Raw genomic sequence first — 21,257 nt, forward strand, 5'->3', positions numbered from 1 at the left:
GAAAAATAATTATTTTGCATAAAACAGTCAAATAGTTCTCAGCATAACAATTTTAGCATTATTCTAGAAATGGAAGGCTCACCACAATTTCTTTCAATTAGAAAGGTATCTATTTCATATCTTATATTACAGTACTAAGTGTAACAGAGAAAAGCATCCATATCTAAATCATAAGTCATTTTACTCCATCACAGAGGCAGAATATATACATATTATTAATGAACACCGAAGAGATTTATTTAGAGGCCAACTGTTAAGGCACATTTTAAAATAAAATAAAACACCTTTGTGCATATAAAAATACAGCTGACTCCGTATTTTGATTTATGAAAAATAAATTTATTACATAACACCTTGTTTTTAACAATGTTCAATTTTTTTTAAATTCAGAATACTTGTGTCATTCATGTAAAATAGTTTGATACAGTACATTGTATGTTATAGGTTTTTTTTTTTCCTCAAAAATTCTAAGGCTCTCCTACTCCTTCTCCTTTGCTGAAGTAAGGGCACCCTAAAAACGTGCGAACAAGTTGTAAAAAAGAAAATTTAACTGAACAAAATTTTAATAGCACTACACCAACCAGCTTTAAAATCAGGACAAAATATCTGAATTGGATGCCGCACCTTTTAAAGGAAGTTATCATTCATGCTTTTTTCATCTTAAAGCATGCTCACAAATCAGCAACACCAACAGGAAAAATAAAACACTGTCTATGACAATCATTTTAGTTTGTTTGCTGAACCAAACAGGTTTATATCAATGACAACATATTTAATTACTATCAAATAGCAGCTTTAATACCAGTCAAGTCATAGATTGAAAATAAAAACAAACTTGTAAGTTGGAAATTAATCTTTGGGAGTTCTGAAACCTTTCTGGAGAAACTATGTGGCTTTCTGTACTTTCAAAAAAATCCAAGCAATATTCTTGGTCAGAAAACACTGATTAATGTAGAAAATGAATCAACCCACTGATAAGACACTAAAATGAAAGGTGTACCAAAATAATCTCTTCTTGAGTCTTGGTTATTTTGTTGAGTTAACACATACTTTCTGTTTCAAGTACCAGTTCAACTTTTGTGTGTGTGTGTGTGTGTACTATTGGTCAGATAATGTTGTTACATTGAAAGAATTCACCACATACAACGACAAATGCTTGCCCCTAGCACATTTCACAGCTTCAACTGCTACAGACTGTCACTGAAAAAAATGCATTGGTCAGTCTGAACCATGTCAAGTAAACTATGGAAGTAGCAAATCCACAACACAAACTGTGCTAGCACTTTCTTTTCAAGTCTAACTCCAAAATAGGTACAAGTTAGAAGCCACTACCCCAATCTGTGAAAAGTGATGGAACTTGGCTATTGGACATTTTGAATATGTGGTTGTACAGTACATTCTCATGGCCCATACCAGGTTCCCGCAGAGAGCTGCACAGTCAGTCCTGCAGCATTAGCAACAGTGCATTGACAATATTCCAACGCAGCTCAGTACCGGTGTGTCTGATGTGAGTACTGTGGAGGCTGCTGGGAGGTAGTTGAGTATCCCATGCTGCTCTGTGGCTGTGATGTGCTTGGTCCAGGGTTGGGATAGGCAGCATGTGGATTGGAACGCTAGAAAAGGAGACGGAGGCAGAAACGTGATTCAAGTGTTTCTATGAGTGGGTTACGGCGCAAGCCAGCAAGGCTTATGAGTGTGTTTCAAGGCAGTAAGAATGTAAAAGTCTTGTGCTATGTACTAGCTTTAGACTTACAATGAGAAAAACCCAAGTCTTTTAATATCAGCTTTTCTTTATGAAGGTCAGAAGTATTGCTAGCAAATACTACTAAGCTGAGTCTTATTATTATGCTGTGCAGTTCATCTTTTTTCTACAGCAGAACCCCCTTTATATGCTGTTTTGTATCTATTTGATAAATAACTAATTTGCTTGAGATGTTTACACATGAACTTGATGTATACATTAAGAAATTCAAAGCTAATTTACATGTTAGATTCTTCAATGGAAACCTCCCCAACATACACATATGACAAAAGAATAAAAATAAATATGACAAGAAAATGTACCATAAAGTCATTTACTTTGGCATTAAATATTTTCATGCCCTTTAAACTAATGAATCTGATTTTCTGCTACAAGTTATATACAAAAGTAAAATTATAATTATTGAAATGTAAAAAGAGTGGTATTCTCAATTCTAAAAACAGCACAAAGGCAAAGAACAGTGACGGAGTTTAGAATCCTCTACCTTTGATCTGTCACATTATTCCCATTCCTGTGCCTCTCTCACACTATTAGCTCCCATGACAAACACTGTGAAAGATTAACCATAATTTATTGTTTTCCTCTTTCAAAGCATATTTAGTAAATCATTCTAATTCTAATAAATTCTAAATTCTGCCAATCCTAGCAAAAATAACATTTTAAAAAGAGTGGACACATGAAACTGTAGTCAGAAATGATATTTTTGAAATCACACACAGAAACCAATCACAATAATAACAGGAACAAAGAACTCCAGCAACACTCTCTTGGGTGCAGCAGCAAAGGTGAGCACGCCCTGCTTCCGTCTAAGGAGGCCACCACGCGGTGCACAAACACACCCCTGAACCCAGACAGACGCACTCCTCTCATCCAGATGGGGAGACAAAGAAGCTGGAACAAGTATCAACCCCCATAGACGCCTGTCCTTGATTTCCTTGTTTAGCCTGCTGGCAGACTTACTACTCGGGCAGACAATAATTTCCATGGTTTGGGGGGCTGGACCTCCCCTTAACCAAAGCAGAGTTAATATCTAATTCTTGAAGTGCAGTAACAGGTTCTGGGGACCTCGTCAGTTTAGTAAGATCTCTTTTTTTCTTTTAGGAGGTAAATAACTCTAATTGGTCAGGTTTTCAGTACCCTTCCCATATTGAAATACAGGTTAGTTGGGAATATGATTAGAATAAGCAGAGACATGGCATATTACTTTCCAAACAGGTCATCATACAAAAAAACTAACAATGTCCCTTGACAGGATCCATAAGTAGGCAACAGAGCCTCTGCATCAGATCTGAGTCTGAGTCCCAGGTCTACTGCCCACTCCATGGGTGAACACGTGAAAGTTATTTAACTTCTACAAGCCTCAGTTTTCTGAAATGACAATAACACCTCACAGAGTTATCATAATAACCAAAGGAAATAATGTATGTTTCCTACTTAGTTTAATAGCTGGGACATAGTAAATACTCAACAAGCTCTTATTATTATTATAGTCATCACCAGCACCACCACTAACACTCAACAAGTGCTAACTGGGTACCACGAATGTTACTAAGACCTTTAATGATAATGATAATAAAAATGGTAAGTGATTGGTATCATCTATTAAGCACTTAGGTCAGGCTAGCCACTGTGCCTTACCATACACTCTCATTTTATCCTTACTACAACATCACACTTCATTACCTATATTGTACCAATGAGAAAACTGAGAACATGTGAATTGCTTTCTCAAGGTTACCCGGAAGTCAGTGGCTGGGCTGGGATTTGAAAGCCTGTGTTCTTAATTATTACGGTATATTGTTGTTTCAAAACAATAGATATCATTTGTTGAGCTCCAATTATAAGCTAGGTGCTAAGATTTATCATGTCTACTCCTACAACTGCAAGTTAGGCCTCACTAGTCTCATTTTACAGATGAAAAACTAGAGCCAAGAAATGTTATATTACTTGTCCAGGTCACATAGTTAGTAAGTGGCATAATTTAAATTCCATCATTCCAAGTCTGTCTAGTTCAAAATCTAAGCCCATCTATTGTACTACTGTCAGTACTTTTCCACACCAATAACACTTCATGTCACTGTATTTCTCCAGGTAAATAAAGGTCAGTATTTTCTTCATTGTATTGCATTTCCCAATGGCTACAAACCCATATGCAAATACTGACACGGCAGGTCAATAGAAAACAAACTTGAAATACCTGATAGTCTGAGGTCATGATTAGTCCACCTGAGGTAGTGGTAGGAGGAACAACTCTCACTTTTTTCAACGGGGGTCCCTGTGTGTGACTGCTGTCTTGATTCCCTGGGTGACCAGTTCCATTAGTATGGTTATTGCCCTGCTGCTGCTGCTGGTTCTTCTCAATTGGTTAAACAGAAAAATAAAAGTTCAACTCAGACGGAGAACAAAATACACCCAAACCACAAAATGTTACCGTAGCACTGAATAAAACAAGAAGCTGTCAACTGTACTTTAATACTTACTTTGTCTCCTTTGTCATCAGGTTCTTCTTCTGTTAGAAATTCTCGTTTTGGATAAGGGATTTGACACCCGGCAAATACGCTGATCATAAGAAAAAAAGAAAAATTATTTCTAGTATACTAATCAATATTTCAAATGCTTCATTTAAGTGGCTTTCATTTTAATCTTTTAAGATGGACTTTATTTCCACATTTGTAATATAAGTACCTTTCATGCAACTCTAACAAAAAATATCTTTCCTTCTAACCAGTGACACTACAGTTGGCTATTTGAGGGCTTTCCATTGTATAAAAATAATCAATAATCACTGAATATGACTCAACTTTCTTCTTTTATCTCAGCATTACTCTTTTATTACTACAACCAAAATATAGATTCTAGCCGAAATGTCACTATTCAAACACAGTTTTTTTTTCACCCTCCCTACTACGTTTAAAATAAAAGATGGTATGGGGAACACAAATTTATTTGGGAATGGGATTTACAATTGAAATACAAAACTGTAACTGCAAGCAGTAAGCAATCCCAGTGAGTCTGACTGAGCTACAGCATGCACAATCAGCCTGTCACTGAATAACTGGATTACTGCTGAAACTAATGCTAGCGATGTTTCCTAGAGCAAGAGATGAACAAGAACGCCTCACAACTGTAAAACCCCTAAATGACACTTCAGTCATGAGAGCTCATTTTTCGCTTGTCATAAAAATTTCCTTGGGTAACCATATAAGAGGAGTGGCAACTTGGAGTTGACAACTAAAAGAAAGCTTGCTTCAAAAAATTCTATCATGCTGGTGAGTTAACAAATGGATCACTTACTCTGATGTAGGAAGTGGGTCTTCTAAGAAATAGGGATCCTGCATAGCCTGTTCTGAGGTAATTCGCTTTATTGGGTCCATGGTAAGCAACTTCTGAAGCTGAAACCATAAATCAAGAAAACAGTACTGCATTACTTGTCCTAGTTATACCCTTTGGCGCATGTGTGGGAGGTATATACTTTTTGATGAACAACACCACAATTTGAGGGGCATTTATTCCCCCAAATTAAACAAAAACATCCTAATTATTAAATTTAATGAGGTAACTCATATCTTTTTAGTCACTCTAATATTCATTATCTCACTTGGTTCTCCTCTAAGAAGTAACTAAACTTACGTCTTCTTACTCTAAATCAATGATCTTTTCCCTGCATTATCTAAATTGCTTTATCCAATTTAAAACAGGACTAAAATTCCTGTATTTTCTATTAAGGGGAAAAACTGTTATAACACAAATAATGCACTAGCCATATATTGCCATTTAAATTTAAATCCAAATTAAACTAAAAAAATCAATTTCTCAGTCATTTCAGGTCCATAGAGCTCAACAGCTACATGAGACTAGTGGCTACCCTACTGGACAGCATAAATCATCAGAGAAAGTTCCCCTGGACAGTGCTGTACTAGTCTAAATAAGTATGGTGATGAATACAGAAACTGTAAAGTATAGAGGTGTGGTTATGAATGGAGACTCTGGAAGGAGACCGCTTCGGTTCAAATCCTGATTTGACATTTATTAGTTGAGTGACTTTGGACAAATTACCTAGCCTCTTTGTAACTCCATTTGTCAAATGGAGATTAAAAATAGTACTTATAATCAAGGTTTGTTTTCGAGATTAAATGAGTTAATATATTGAAAGCAATTATATGGTGCCTGGCACAAAGAAAGCACTATGTAAGTGTTAGCTATTATTATCTTTATTGCTACATACAGAAATGTCACGCTAATGTGAAAACTCAGTATTTCTTTTTGGTTAAAACATAGTTTACTGAAGTCTCTATGAACTAGAATATTTGATTTTAATATGTGATTTAAGAGATTATCTAAATAGCGGTCTCTTAGTTTACAACCTTTGATCTAACGCAGTGGTTTTCAGACTTCACAGTGTAACAGAATCACCCCGGGGTGCTTCTTAAGAGACTGCTAGGCCCTATTTCCAGACCTTCTGATAGTCTGTCCAGCAGGAGCCCAAGGATCTGCAGTTCCAACAACTTCCCAGGTGATTCTAATGTTCTGGACTAGGACCACACTTTAAAAAACCAAGTAATAGACACATCGAGACAATGGAAAATGAGATAATTAGAGGATAAAAGGACATAAAGTATTTAAAAATGCAGATGAAATGTTGGGATGGTGAGACTTTAATTTCAATGATCTGATATTTCAGTGGAGGCACAATTTTACTTTTAGAGTTGAAAGGAAAATCATGGATCTGCTATTTAAAATACTCAACAGCTTTAATGGAGTTATAATAGAGCTTTCAGGTGAGACCACCCAAGATAGGTCACCTCAGTAAAACAAAGCAAATAAGCTGCAAAGGAAGAGTATCTTTTGAATTTCAGTGGTGAAGGCAGTGCGAGTCACCTCGGACTATACTGAGCAGCAGCGAACTGGGGGGAAGTAAGAGTAATTCCTCTAAATTGTGACTTTTGGTCTACCTCACTTATCATTATTTTGTTAGAGTAACTAACACCTTTCTACTTGGGTCCTGTTTTAAGTACGCTATAATAAACCATCATTTGGATAATACATTGTGTGGTCATAATAGGTTAAGCATTGCTTTTTAAACTGCTGATAAGATATGAAATACATGATATATGACATGACACAAAAATAAGAAGAGGCAGAAGCAGTAGAAGGAGAAGAAAAAGCAGAAATGGAAGCAGAAATAGAAATATTTGCCAAGTGGCCTGATACTGTAATAAAGGAAAGTTTAATACTCTCAAGGTAAAGAAACTCCCATTTAAGGAACGCATTTAAAAACACTGGGAATAAAGGTGTAAGAGAATTTTAAGCCAAGCAAAATACAACCAGCTTCCTTCAATTCCACCTTTATATGTTATAAACTTTTTTGGAAAACTTAAAACTGGAAAATATTTTTAATTGCTGTGGTGAAAAAATGGAAACAATTGTAAACAAATTTAAATTGTCAACTGTTGAATAATCTCATCACAAATTATCGATAGTGCATGGATTCATTTGGATTCTAGATCAAATCATTTTTCCATTTTACACTAATAAATACTGCATCTTTCATACTCTTCCAGAAAAAGCAAATAATGTATACCATCACTGAAGAATCCCTAATACCCAAGTTTATAAGAAGTATCTTGGGAGTTCAAGATTTTGTAAACAATCTTTCAAAGAGTTGAAATATAAAATAATCTGTAAAAATTATTTCAGAATGGTGGGATTTTCTTCTTGATTCTTCTCTGAAATTTGTGAAATTTTTAAATAAGTGATGAGGCGCAGGTCCCGTGGCCGAGTGGTTAGGTTCACGCGTTTCACTTCCGCGGCCCAGGGCTTTGTCGGTTCGCATCCTGGGCGCGGACATGGCACTGCTCATCAGGCCATGTTGAGGCAGCATCCTACATGCCACAACTAGGACCCACAACTAAAATATACAACTATGTACTGGGGGGATTTGGGGAGGAAAAGCCAAAAAAAAAAAAAAAAAAGACGGGCAACAGTTGTTAGCTCAGGTCTCAATCTTTAAAAATAAATAAACAAATAAGTGACGAAAACCAATAAATGTTATTTAAAAAATGCTCTTGACAGACTTGGTACAATGACTATCTTCAGAAAATCTAATGTAACCAAACACGAGTCTGTCAAACCATGCTATAGGTTTGGAAAAATAAATATTTTGATGTCTTCACTAGCATGCACTAACAAGATTTCTGCATTTACCACTACAGTACTCTACGAGTGCTGAGTAACCATGTAAATTGACCCCCAAAAGCTTCAGGTTGGGCTACGTAGTTAGGGGAAAAAACACATTTCTTTAGTACTGTCCTCTAGAGCTTACCAAGTGGAATGCTTTACTATCTGGTTTAACTTTATGTTTTTCCATGTACTTGATAAGGCTGCAGTTGGTATACCTGAAAGAGAAATATTTACATTAGATTTGAGGTTAATTTTACATGGCTGAAATTTTTCCAAACAGAATTATTTTAATCATAACTAATATCGAACATATATTGAAAATGGTATAATCAGCATAAAAAGAGTAGCATTAAATCAATTTATATTTCATTCAATATTCATACTAGTCACTTTTGAATGAATACCACTGATTAAATGCAAGATAATTTCATGAATAACATACACTGAATAGCTTCTTTCACATGAATGTCATCTCAACAATTATCGTGAATAACATATGGGTCAAAAGTTTATCTCAGCCTTACCAATAAGTTAAAAAACTTTTTTTGTTATATGTCTATAAACTGCCCTCTCCCAATCACCTGATGTCGCATTGTGAATAAATGAAATACTTCTCTATTAAACATTGCTTAAAATTACTACATAACCTAGATGGGTGGGCAAGTGGCTATGAACAAGGTTTGTCTGTCTGTCTCTTATTGCTTCAGCTGTGATGCTTTCCACGATGCCTAGCTTCCAGTAGTAAACACGGAAAGAAACGAAGTGGTTGTTTCCTCACACCCAAAGCAGCTGCTAATATTACACATTCACCTTCTTCATAGCATTTAAACAGCTTAAGAAATGAAGACTCTTGTAAAATATTTATTAGAGTAAATCAGTGAAATTACTTAGAATGTCTTACGTTGAGTATGCTATTATGTTGAGTATTCAATCTCATACTGAGTATTCTAGAAAAGCAAAAATCAACAAAGTTCTATTTTCTTTCCAACTTACGTATTTCTTCTGAAATCTTTCATTAATGTAGAATGTTCAGGCATCTTTTTTATATCTTCCCAATCTTTATCTGTGAAATACATTGATAAAGTTTTCATGTTGTCTAGGTTCCTATTCTCAAGAATCTCAATAAAGGTTACCTGTTTTCATTACATTTCCTATAATTTTAACCTACGAAAGCAGAGACTTTGAATAAACGGTCAGCTATAGTAAACATCTTATCTTGAACTGTAAATACGATTCCCCATCCTTTGTACAGCTATCTCTACCTTTTTAATGCCTACTTTCTATGTGTTTTACTGTAAGTTAACTCAATTTCTATAGAGGGGAATAAGTTATAAATAAATATTTCTATTATTAACTAGTTCTATTTCTACTTGTAAAGCCATTTTTCCCCTTTTCCACCAAATTTCTTGATTAAATCAGCAGTCGCTCTCTTCAACGATAAAATGCCACATCTTTCCCCTCAGCAGCTTTAAGATGCACCTCTTTATATGGCCCTCCTTACTTTCACCTTATTAAATACACTGCCTTACATCAACAATCAATGTAAGCAGTCCTAAGTGTCTGAAGTAGAATAGAGTGGGATATAGCTAGTACACTAAAAAGTCAGCTGGTGCTTGACTGGTTTCAACAACATCCACAAAAACAACCCCAGCTGCCAGATACGTTAGGTAGAAAGTGTTTCCGTTTCCTTGGCATAGAGTTGCTCAAACAATACATGCTAGACGGCCTGTGCTCCTCATCGCCCCCAGTGGACCACTGAGTCTACTGGGCACACAGCTCTGTAGCAGGCAGCTTACAGCACTGCAAGCTCTTAAATGGCCTTCAGAGGTTTGCTTTTCTTTCAACTTACTTGTAAAAACATTTGCTACCAATCCTCCAGATATCACAGATTGAAAAGTAAATTAAATATAAACTTTAAACTCCTAAATGGAATTTTCTCCTTATTCCAATTTTCTCCTATTCTCTTAAATGGAATTTTCTCCCATTTCCTTGTTCCAATTTTTCTATTTTGTCAGTTTCTCAAGCTAGAAATCCTGAGATAATCTCCTACTCTTCTCTCAATTACACACTTCCTATGAAAAATTTTATATTTGTTCTTTATTCTCCACCCCTACTATCACTTTATACCTGGAACACTGATATAGAGGCAAGCAGCTGGTTTCCCTGACTTTAGTTACCTCTCTTTAATTGATTTTTACATGCCACCGCCAAACTAATCTTTCTAAAATATAACAGAAATCATGTCACTAGTTCTCAAGAACTTATCATGGATTCTCATACTTTAGCATATCAAATCTAAACTCTGTGGTCTGCTTTTCAAGTTCCTTACAAGCTGAGCCTACCCTAACAGTTGAACCACACATTACAAATCACCTCCTATAGAGGCCTTCCTCACTTCCACCCCCTTGTAAACCACGTTCCTTTCTCTGTGCCTTAGAAATGGTGGACACATTCAGAAGTGGGAAGAAAAGGCCATTCTTCTTTATCTACCCAAACCATACCTATTTTTTAAACATTTTACTTAGAGCAGTACAATGTAAACTCCAAGAAAGCAAGAATTATGTCTGTTATATCAACAATATTTTATACTTTCCACAGTGACTGGCAGATGGCAGGTACTCAATAACTATTTAGTGAATAAATGAAATTCCCATCACAACAAAGTAGTCTTCGTAGAACTGCTGACCAATTTTGGAGAAAGGTAGTATTTGTATAGTTATTCTGAATTTCCTGATAATTAACATCTTTACAAGGGAATGTGGAATTATCATTCCCAGATATTTCTGTATGAGTTTTGAGTCATCCTGACCTGAGAAAAATTCCTAATGAGAAACAATTTCTAATAAGTACTTGACTAGCCAAAATTATGTAGGTGTTTTAAACCAGTCTTCATTATTCTGGACCTCTGGGCAGAGTTTCTAGTGACTGACGAACGACACCATTCTGTGGTCTAATGAGGGAATGGGATATAGCTGGAGAGATTTGAGACCCATGATATGGACACTAAACGACTTTCTCTCTGCTGTGTGTGGGCAAGGTCACTGTGGAATCCTAGACTTTCACCCACATCCTGACTGTTCTAACAGCACAATTAAAAGAATATTCTCATTCACAAGAGTTATAAAGCAAAAATGCTATTATTCAATGTAATCTGATTCTGTACAGTGCCCTAAAAAAAAATTTGTTCAAAATTTGTATTCATATCCAAAGTAATGGTAGTATTATATGTGCTGCCAGACAAAAATACACACTACTAAATTTTATTTATAGTTTCCACTGGTAAGAATGAAAGGTACCTTTTCAATACAGATATTGCAAATATTTTATCATTTCAAATATTAAGCAACAAAATAAAAAAAATCAAAATGAAACAAAAACACACTCCTCAAATTCAGGAAATCCATAAACATTTTTATGCTAAGATGTGAATTCTACAAATTTTGCTATTTCTATGGCTCTTTGATTAATGCAAGTCATAAATATAAAAAATCAAGTAAGAGTAGCTTTCATCAGCTAAAAATATACCCCTTTCCAATGAAGATATCTAAGTTCAAACAACAGTGCTTTAAAAACAAAAACAAAAACATAATGTGTACCTGCAGGAAATCCCATTACATTGAATATTCTGTCCAGCTGGTCATGGTGATAAGGATTACTAGTTTTGATGTCCTCTTGTCGACAGTGAAATATTGGTTCTGACGTTAGTAGTTCTGCAAATATACACCCTATAGCCCAAATATCTTTAAAACAAAAAGGAAAAAAAAAAAGAGAAAAGAAAAAAAAGGAAAGGAGAAAAGAAAAAGAAAGGAGGAAAATAAAGTGGTTCTTTCCAAAAGAAAATGCATTTTTATCTTGGTGGGGAGTGTTTTTCTTTCTTTTCTTTCCCTAATAAGTCATATTAATTCCTAAGCAGTTATAAATATCACGGAATATTGTTTGTAAATATATATTCCCACCCCACCACTCCAATTTTTCATTCCCTATATACCTCCATCCCACCCAGTGGCTTCATTCCAAGTTTAAATCAAATTTATTAGCTGACTTATTGGCAGGTCTTAAACGCCTCACACATTACCTAATCTATGAAATACATACAAAACTGCATATGGAGCAAGGGAACCACAAACAAACAAAACTAAACAAAACTAAACAAACAGAAAACCCAAACAGCCACTGAAATTGGGCATACTTGCCCAAAACAATCAACACAAGTTTTTGTGGTAAAAAATATATTTTTTTCTTTATCTTGTTTATGTACTTGTAATATGTACTATGTAATATGTACAGTCTAATAATTATCCTCCCATGTTAGCACTAGTTAGCAAGGTGCTATTCCAACAAGAAGAAAACGATGCCTGAGCTCAGATATTCTAAAGAAACAGCATGTCTACTGGAACAGTTTTTCACTCAAAAGGTTTCTTTATGCTATAGCAGTGTCAGGTTTTGCAAGTTTAAGTATTTCATAAGGACAAGAAAATAGGGGGCAAAATATTACCTTTAAAATGGGTATAAATTCACAGGAATTACTCATAAAAGCTAGGCAAATGGATTCCTCTGTAGACAACAAATTCCCTCTATTCACTTTAAGATACAGGCAATTTTCATTCATATTAAACTTCTACTCAATAGTGGTAGATGAAAGATCTTTAATAGTAGAAGTAGCAGCAGAGGAAAGATCTATATGTCAATTGAGAATTTAAAGCTCAAAATCTTCCATTTCTTCTCTTAACCAATCCCTAAACTGACAGTGTTAACTTCTCCACACTAAGTACAAAGGCATGCACGCAGACACTCAATAAGTGGTTTTTGCCTAATCAATACCTGTGGTAAATATAGATAACTATAGAAGGACAAATAAAAACAACTATTTTATTAAAGCTGATTATTCAGGTATGTTAATAATTGTTACTTAAACAGAAAAAATGTTAATTTAAAAATAACTAAGAATTCCTAAACTCCAAAACTGAAATATAGCTATTTAATTTAATGTAAATTCAACACATTTACATTTCAGAGTAACAAATTAATCATCCATTTGCTTAAAGATTATACATCCTGACTACAAGCAAGCGATTTTAAAAAACGACCATGTGTGCCTATCAGTTGTATCCCACATCAAAGAACCAAGTCTAGCTAATATGGAAATGTCTCATCAAGAAATAGAAACCAAGTTATTTTGTTTTGAACATTAGAAAGTAAACAGGAAAATTAATTACTTTGTGATTATTCTTTTTACGTGGGGTACCCCATATAAACCTGACCTCGGGGATAACCTTAATCAAAGGGAAGACAGGCAAGTGAGCAGGTTCACGAGAAGGGCAGATGGGTCAGTCTGCATGGTTAAAGCTCTGCTCGTAGCACCCTAGAGACACTGTAACAACTCGTGCTGGTTAGCTAGGAAAAATTCTAAAGAAGAAAATGAAATATGTAGAGGAAGATGAGAGGCAAATAAATAGTTTAGCTATCTTTAAAGCTACATTGCTTTTAAAATAAAAGGAAAGCAGGAAAAAATAGTTTACTGAATCTTGCTTAAATTCACCCTAATAACCTCCTTCTTTATATCTTTCCCATTATCTTTCAGCTTTATGAATTTCACCATCCTTCCTTTCTTCAAATCTTGATCTAGACATTAATCATGAATTTGAGTTAGCTGATCAGGCTATTATTTCAAATTTCCAAATCTTTGTAAATAAGTCTTTCCTTCCCATCTTGCCTACTGTTTTTCAGATTATGCCAAGTTCATAGAAAAGTCCCTTTCTGCTCACCTACCTACCTTCTAGAAAGACTCTCCAAGTTAGAAACGGAGAAATCCATCTACTTCTCAAAATCTGTGATGTTCCTGTGTACTACTGAGCTAACTGAGCAGGGAGATAGCAACTGGCATGCTACATAGACTCAAATAGGGAAAAAAAAATTGTTAAATAATGTTTTAATCAATAGGTATACTAATAGCAAGCTTCTATTTTGATAAAAAAGGCAATTGTCATTCTCCCTAATTTTTTGTATATTCCCTGTTTAGTAGAATACCACATAATTAGTGTGCATTCAGTTATTTGAGGACAAACATCTGAGCTTAAAAGTTCATACTCTAATAAACTTGTATTAAGACTGTTTTAGTGACAATTAATTAAAGATTGATACCCCTCTTGCAGCCTTCTCGACAAAGTCAGTTAAACAAATGAAAACCCAAAATATTCAAAACTGAATTCAACTTTGTCCCTAGGAGTACAGTGTTTACTACTCTAGTATTTCCTCACTTTGGTTTAATGACTCAGCATCAGTTCTGTACAGCTGAAGAAATGTCCACAGCACTAAAACCTGTGTGCAATGCAGGGTGGGAATATGTCAGTCAGTTGTGTTCAGGTTTTTTCTCTATGCTCTTTTGCTGCTTTGGTGTGGGAGAAAGGAAGAAATTTCATTTTTTACCCCATTATTCTATTTTCAAAAAGTTATATTAAAACTGATTTATGTATGATTTCTCTCTCTCAAACAAAAAGCAATTTGTAGATACCTACATTATGACTTTTTTGAGCCAAAGTTTTGATAGAAGAAAAGTGTTCTCCAAGACTGCTCTTGGCCAAGTCAGGTGTACACGGGGTGGGGATCACCCCCGGGGAGGGACTGGCACTGACCCTGATTTCAATCATGTGCACCCAAGTCAGATCCCTCTGTGCTCTCCCTACCTCACAGGCAGTTGTTTGTATCTACGGTCATAGAACTTTTAGGGTTGGAGGGGATCTAAGAGATGATTTAGGCTAAATTCTCATTTTCAGAAAATGAGACAAATGACTAAATGCCTTGTCTAAACACAAATACACGCACACACACATCCCCCGGAGTGAGAGAGCTAAGGCTACAAGTTACATTGCCAGCCTTTGTTACTTCCATTGTTCAAAGATGACAAAATTATTTCATGCATATTTTCATACTGTTTCTCAACTGGACTGAAGGTCCCTTACGGGTAAACCACATAATTTGCATTCATTTTGGTTTCTATTAAGTTCTTTAAAGTTTATCTAATAATTATCCAATAAATTTCTATGTTGATGAGGAGGAGGAAGAGGGGGAAAATATGAAGAAAGGCCTTCTCTTTCCCAAATTATATTGCCATTTGAACACAGGAATCCACCTAATTGATGGTGGTTCAGCTTTGTGACAAATAGCCCTGCATTAAAACTGCTGGACTGTAGAATGTCCTAGTGAATAACAGGTTGTACAAATCTTAATGTTCACAATAAAAGAGAAATTTCTTAAGAAAAAAGAAAAAGATAATACATAATGAGCCAGAGTCATAAGCTTCTGTGATTGTGTATTTTTTACTTAATTTAAATCAAAGACTCAAGTTTTCAGTTAATAGCAGCTAAGACTAGGTAATCACTTCTTTATTTGTATAGTCTGTTATACATCTCATCAAAAGTAACACTGCTTTTAAATATTCATTTTATAGGTGGAAAAAAAAGCTATGTATCATACTAAGTTTGTATGCTTCTTAAATGCATTTAGAATACACTTGTAAAACAGAAAACCAAATGTGAGTTTAGGTAACAATATGTATTCAAAAATAGGATTAGCTTCAATAATTTTTACTTTCTTTCTGAATTTAAAAAAAAAATTTTATTGTGGAATAATGTTAGATTTGTAGAAAAGTCACAAAGGCAATACAGAGAAGTCCTATATCTAAATGACTTAACTTTATCTACCTTTATTTTTCTATAAAATAAAATGTGATCTCAAAGCAGGTATGAAGACTAGTGAACACAAAGATTTCTTGGGAAAAAAATGTCGGATTCAAGATTAATATGGGGGAATGATCACAAGTATTTCTCCTTTTTCCTTCTTGAGTATACACTGAAATGGCAGCAAAGCAGTAAAAGTATAAATCCACAGTAATAAAAACAAGAGGAGGAGATCACCAGGGACAAGATTCATTCATTTATTCAACAAAGAGTACTGAGTCTCACTACATACCATTAGGCACTCGCCTACAATGGTGAACAGCCAGGCAAGGTCTACCTATTTCAGTGGATTTTAGAAACTGTTCAACAGTATCAAGACAACAAGACAGAAGCATGATGGGGAAGGTCAGGTGCCTACTTCAGACTGAGTGGTCAAGAAAGTTCCCTCTGAAATGATAGTATTTTGACTAAGATCTGGATGAAAAGAAGAGACTGGCCATGTGAAGACTTGATCTAGGCAGAGATATATAAAAACATTTCTAGAAGATGGAGGGCAGACGAAACAGTTCAGAGAAGGCCCAGTCAACAGTATAATTGTTGGGTGGGAGGCAGATTCATCCTGCACAACTCTAGGAGGACTTTGTACTTGGAAATACCAGCTACAAAGTCTGTATTTTTTTTGAGGAAGATTAGCCCTGAGCTAACATCTGCTGTCAATCCTCCTCTTTTTGCTGAGGAAGACTGGCCCTGAGCTAACATCCGTGCCCATCTTCCTCTACTTTATATGTGGGACACCTACCACAGCATAGCTTGCCAAGTGATGCCATGTCCGCACTGGGGATCTGAACCAGCGAACCCTGGGCCGCCGAAGCGGAATGTGCACACTTAACCGCTGTGTCACCAGGCCAGCCCCCAAAGTCTGTATTGTGAACAGTTGATCCTCTTTCTCTGACTCTCCTCCACTGCCCTGGGGCTACCGGGTGTACAAAGCTTGGGCCAAAAGTTGGAGATTCTTCCCTTAAAGAATATGAATGGCCTCAGAGCAAAAACTTACACATACTGGCATTTAGGGTTTTCCTAGTTAACGGCAGTTGTCTGCTGGATCACCCTAAAGTAAAGTGCCAATCTATAAGCCCCATGATCTATGTACACAAAATGCCAAAGCAGCTTTTTGTAACTTGATTCTTAAATAGGAAGAGATAATCAAGAATAAACAAACAGTTGAAGAACACTTGCCACATGGAAGGGAGAGATCAAGACATACAAATACAGAGTACCTATAAAAAAACTCAGATAATTATTCCCAGAATACAGCAAATTACAAACAATGAAAAAGCATAGCGGGCACTAACAAGGAAGTAGCAGAAAGAGAAATTAAGAATATAATCCCATTTACAATTGCAACAAAAAGAATAAAATATCTAGGAATAAATTTAACCATAGAGGTGAAAGAACTGTACACCGAAAACTATCAACATTGTTGAAAGAAACTGAGGAAGACACAAAGAAATGTAAGGCTATTCCATGCTCTTGGATTGGAAGAATCAACATAGTTAAAATGTCCATACTTTGGAAAGCAATCTGTACATTCAATGCAATCCCTATCAAAGTTCACAGAAATAGAACAAAGAATCCTAAAATTTATATGGAACAACAAAAGACCCTGAATAGCTAAAGGAATCCTGAGGAAAAAGAACAAAGCTGGAGGTATCACACTCCCTGATTTCAAAATATACTACAAAGCCATAGTAACCAAAACAGCATGGTACTGGCACAAAAACAGACACACAGATCGATGGAACAGAACTGAGAGCCCAGGAATAAACCCACACACATATGGACAGCTAATTTTCGACAAGGGAGCCAAGAGCATACAATGGAGAAAGGAGAGTCTCTTCAATAAATGGTGTTGGGAAAACTGGACAGCCACATGCCAAAGAATGAAAGTAGATCATTACCTTACACCATGCACAAAAATCAACTCAAAATGGACTAAAGACTTGAATGTAAGACCTGAAATTATGAAACTTCTAGTAGAAAACATAGCACACTCTTTGACATCGGTCTTAGCAGCATATTTTCAAGTACCATGCCTGTATGGGCAAGGGAAACAAAAGAAAAAATGAACAAATGGGACTACATTAAACTAAAAAGCTTCTGCACAGCAAAGGAAACCATCAAGAAAACAAAAAGACAACCTAACAATTAGAAGAAGATATCTGCAAACCATATATCAGATAAGTGGTTAATTTCCAAAGTATACAAAGAACTCATACATCTCAACAACAAAAAAAACCAACAACCCAATTAAAAAATGGGCAAAAGATCTGAACAGAGATTTCGCCAAAGAAGATATATGGATGGCCAACAGGTACATGAAAACATGTTCAACATCATTAACTATGAGGGAAATGTGAATCAAAACTACAATGAGATATCACCTCACTCCAGTCAGAATGGTCAGAATGGCTATAATTAACAAGACAGGAAACAACAAATGTTGGAGAGGATGTGGAGAGAAGGGAACCCTCATACACTGCTGGTGGGAGTGTAAACTGGTGCAGCCACTACGGAAAGCAGTATGGAGTATCCTCAGGAAATTAAGAATAGATCTACCATATGATCCAGGTATTCCACTGCTAGGTATTTATCCAAAGAACTTGAAAATGCACACGCATAAAGATATATGCACCCCTATGTTCACTGCAGCATTATTCACAATTGCCAAGACTTGTAAGCAACCTAGGGATAAAGAAGATGTGGTATATAGACACTATGGAATACTACTCAGCCAGAAGAAATGATGAAATTCGGTCATTTGTGACAACGTGGATAGACCTTAACGGTATTATGCTAAGTGAAATAGTCAGAGGGAGAAAGTCAAACACCATATGATCTCACTCATAAGTAGAAGATAAAAACAACAACAAACACACACATGGCAACAGAGACTGGATTGATGGTTACCAGAGGGGAAGCAGGGAGGGAGTAGGGCGAAAGAGGTGATTAGGCTCATATGTGTGGTGATGGATTATAATCAGTCTTTGGGTGGTGAATATGATGTAATCTACACAGAATTTGAAATATTTTATGATGTACATCTGAAAGTTATATAGTGTTATAATTCAATGTTACTACTATAAAAATAAAAATGAAAATAAATAAATAAATAAATAAAAAGCATAGTGGGGGCTGGCCTCGTGGTATAGTGGTTAAGTTTGCATGCTCGGCTTCGCTGGCCCAGGGTTCACAAGTTCGGATCCCAGGCATGGACCTACACACCGCTCATGAAGCCATACTGTGTAACATCCCACATACAAAACAGAGGAAGGTTGCCACAGATGTTAGCTCAGGGCCAATCTTCCTCACCAGAAAAAGAGAAGGCACTGCTGTCACTGTCCTCACAGATATCTGAAAAGCTTTTCTTTCTGTACAACAATATAAGATGTTATGAAAAATTAATAATCAGAGAATAATAAGGGGGTCTTGGAAATAAAAAAGACAAAGGCAGAAGAACATGAGAAGAAAAGTGGTATAAAGGATCAATCCAAGAAGTCCAACATCTGCCTATATTCAGTTTAAGAAAGACAGAAACAGAAAACAGAGAGGAGGAAATCAAGAGACTAGTATAAGAGAATCCTTCACAGACAAGGGACGTGGGATATGAACTTCAGATTGAATGTGCCTACCAGGTAGCCAGAAGATCACTGTGAAATCTAAGGGTGAGAAGTCCCATTTGTTTTCAGAAAGAAAAAAACCCAGGTAATCCACCCACGAATGAGAGTAAGATTTCCACCTGAGTTTCCATTAGCAATAGTGATGCGAGAAGACAATGGAGGAGCATCATCAGATTCTGAGGGAAAGTATTTTGTACCTAGAACTTTAAACCCTGCCAAATAGTCAAGTATGATAACGGCATTTTTCAGAAAACAAGAACTAGAAAATTTACCTCTAAGACCCCTTCCAAAGGAAGTCACTTGAGAATACGCTGTTGCAAAATAAAAGAAGAAATAATGAAATCCAGAAAGAAATAGATCCAACTCAGAAGACTGAAAAAAGGAAAAGCCGGAGGAAACCAATCCAGAATACAGCAAAGCACAGAAGACTTCAGGATGGAGTTATCCAATAAAAGAAAAGTGGGTTTAATACCATCCTGGAGAACAAAGAACAAGTTAAATAAGCAATAAAGACACACAATAAAGGAAAAAAGAAAGGCAAATCACACAAGAAAAAAACTACTCCATAATAAAATTCAACCAAATAAAACGGAATGGAAAAGTTGTAGTAAATCAACTGTGAGAGCTGAGCACTGAATCCATTACAATATATAATCTAAGTATGAACAACTGTGAGAGTTATGGTTTGCCGACAGAAAATAAATGTTGTAAACAATGACAAAGTAGTAGTAATAATGATGATAAGGATATTACTAATATAGCTTATAAACTGAGAGATTGGTGGGGGAAGAAATACAAAAGCACTAATTTCCTAATTTTTCATAATATGGAGGTAATCACTACTATCAAAAATTGAAAAGTGAATTAAAATGTTCTAAACTTCTACTTTTTTTCATAATCTTTTTTCCTTAACTTTAAGGAGCTAATACTTCTTTTGGTGAAAGAAACATTTGTTTGAAGTTCAATGATTTAGAAATTTTACAGTGTTTATTTCTCTTTTCAAATAAAATTAAATTTAAAAAAGCTTTTTACTTAAAATGGATAATATGATCCCATATATTTAAAATTTAAAAAAATATCTATTTATCTATCATAGAGAGATGTCTAGAATGCTATAACCCTAATGCTAATGATGGTATTTCTAAGTAGTGGAAATTTAGGTTAGTTTTTGCTCTTACTTTTATAATTTTCTATATTACTTGATTTAAAAATATATAGAAATATGCATATTGTACAACAACAAAGCCAATTTTAAAATGTCACGGAATTTTAATTAGTTCTACTCACCAATAGCTTTGGTATAATGTCTCGCTCCAAGAAGTAATTCTGGGGCTCGGTACCAGAATGTTACAACTACTGGATCCAAATCTGCTAAAGGCTTCAAAGGTGAATTAAATAATCGGGCAAAGCCCATATCAGCTGTAAAAAAAATAATAATAATGTTAAGTAAATAGATATTTACAAATTTAATTGATTACTCTAATTTTACCATTGTTACTTAGTAAGATATGAACCGTGCTGAATTCTGGGAGAAAAAACACATTAAACATCTCACCCCTTTCAGAAGTCTAAATATAAAAGAAGTTTGGGATCTTCATTCTTCGCAAACTAGTCACTCACTCTGCAACTGGGTCAGAGACAGGCTCTGATGCCAGAGTCAAGGGTGAGCCTACTCCTCTGGGCAGATTTCCTTCCCTCTGCACACCAGCTTTGGGGACAGGGTTCTTACGCTGCATTTCCACTCTTTGTAGTGGTCACAAACATGGAGAAACTAAACCTGCTCGAATAAGGCTTCCCATTATTTGTCAACAGGCCTGTTCAAAGGTGTAATCAGAAGTTGACCATACAGTATGTTAACACCACTATTTTCCCCCATTTATTTGAGTTGAATTGACTAACTAAAAAGCATCATAGTATTTTTTCTAAGCTGGATAAGACTTTAAAGGTCACATAATTCAATCA

The 21,257-nt window shown here is 35.5% G+C and overlaps 1 protein-coding gene across 5 annotated transcripts in view; it reads right to left on the reverse strand.

Moving 5' to 3' along the window:
* Nucleotides 1–317: 317 nt before the first annotated feature.
* CDK8 (cyclin dependent kinase 8) overlaps nucleotides 318–21,257 on the reverse strand; it is a 124,297-nt gene continuing 103,357 nt past the window's right edge. The window contains exons 6-13 of one of the 5 annotated variants that reach the window (XM_046664872.1): nucleotides 20,583–20,714; nucleotides 11,539–11,652; nucleotides 8,936–9,005; nucleotides 8,085–8,157; nucleotides 5,057–5,154; nucleotides 4,243–4,321; nucleotides 3,960–4,118; nucleotides 318–1,613 (exon numbers count right to left, since the gene is read on the reverse strand). In XM_046664872.1, coding sequence (XP_046520828.1) covers nucleotides 1,488–1,613; nucleotides 3,960–4,118; nucleotides 4,243–4,321; nucleotides 5,057–5,154; nucleotides 8,085–8,157; nucleotides 8,936–9,005; nucleotides 11,539–11,652; nucleotides 20,583–20,714 — 851 coding nt within the window. In that variant the 3' untranslated portion in view covers nucleotides 318–1,487. Of the gene's footprint in view, nucleotides 1,614–3,959; nucleotides 4,119–4,242; nucleotides 4,322–5,056; nucleotides 5,155–8,084; nucleotides 8,158–8,935; nucleotides 9,006–11,538; nucleotides 11,683–20,582; nucleotides 20,715–21,257 lie in introns of all 5 variants that reach the window. The other 4 variants (XM_046664871.1, XM_046664870.1, XM_046664869.1 and 1 more) reach the window with 4 other exon arrangements.

The sequence above is a fragment of the Equus quagga genome, chromosome 6 (assembly GCF_021613505.1).
Source record: "Equus quagga isolate Etosha38 chromosome 6, UCLA_HA_Equagga_1.0, whole genome shotgun sequence".
NCBI lineage: Eukaryota > Metazoa > Chordata > Mammalia > Perissodactyla > Equidae > Equus > Equus quagga.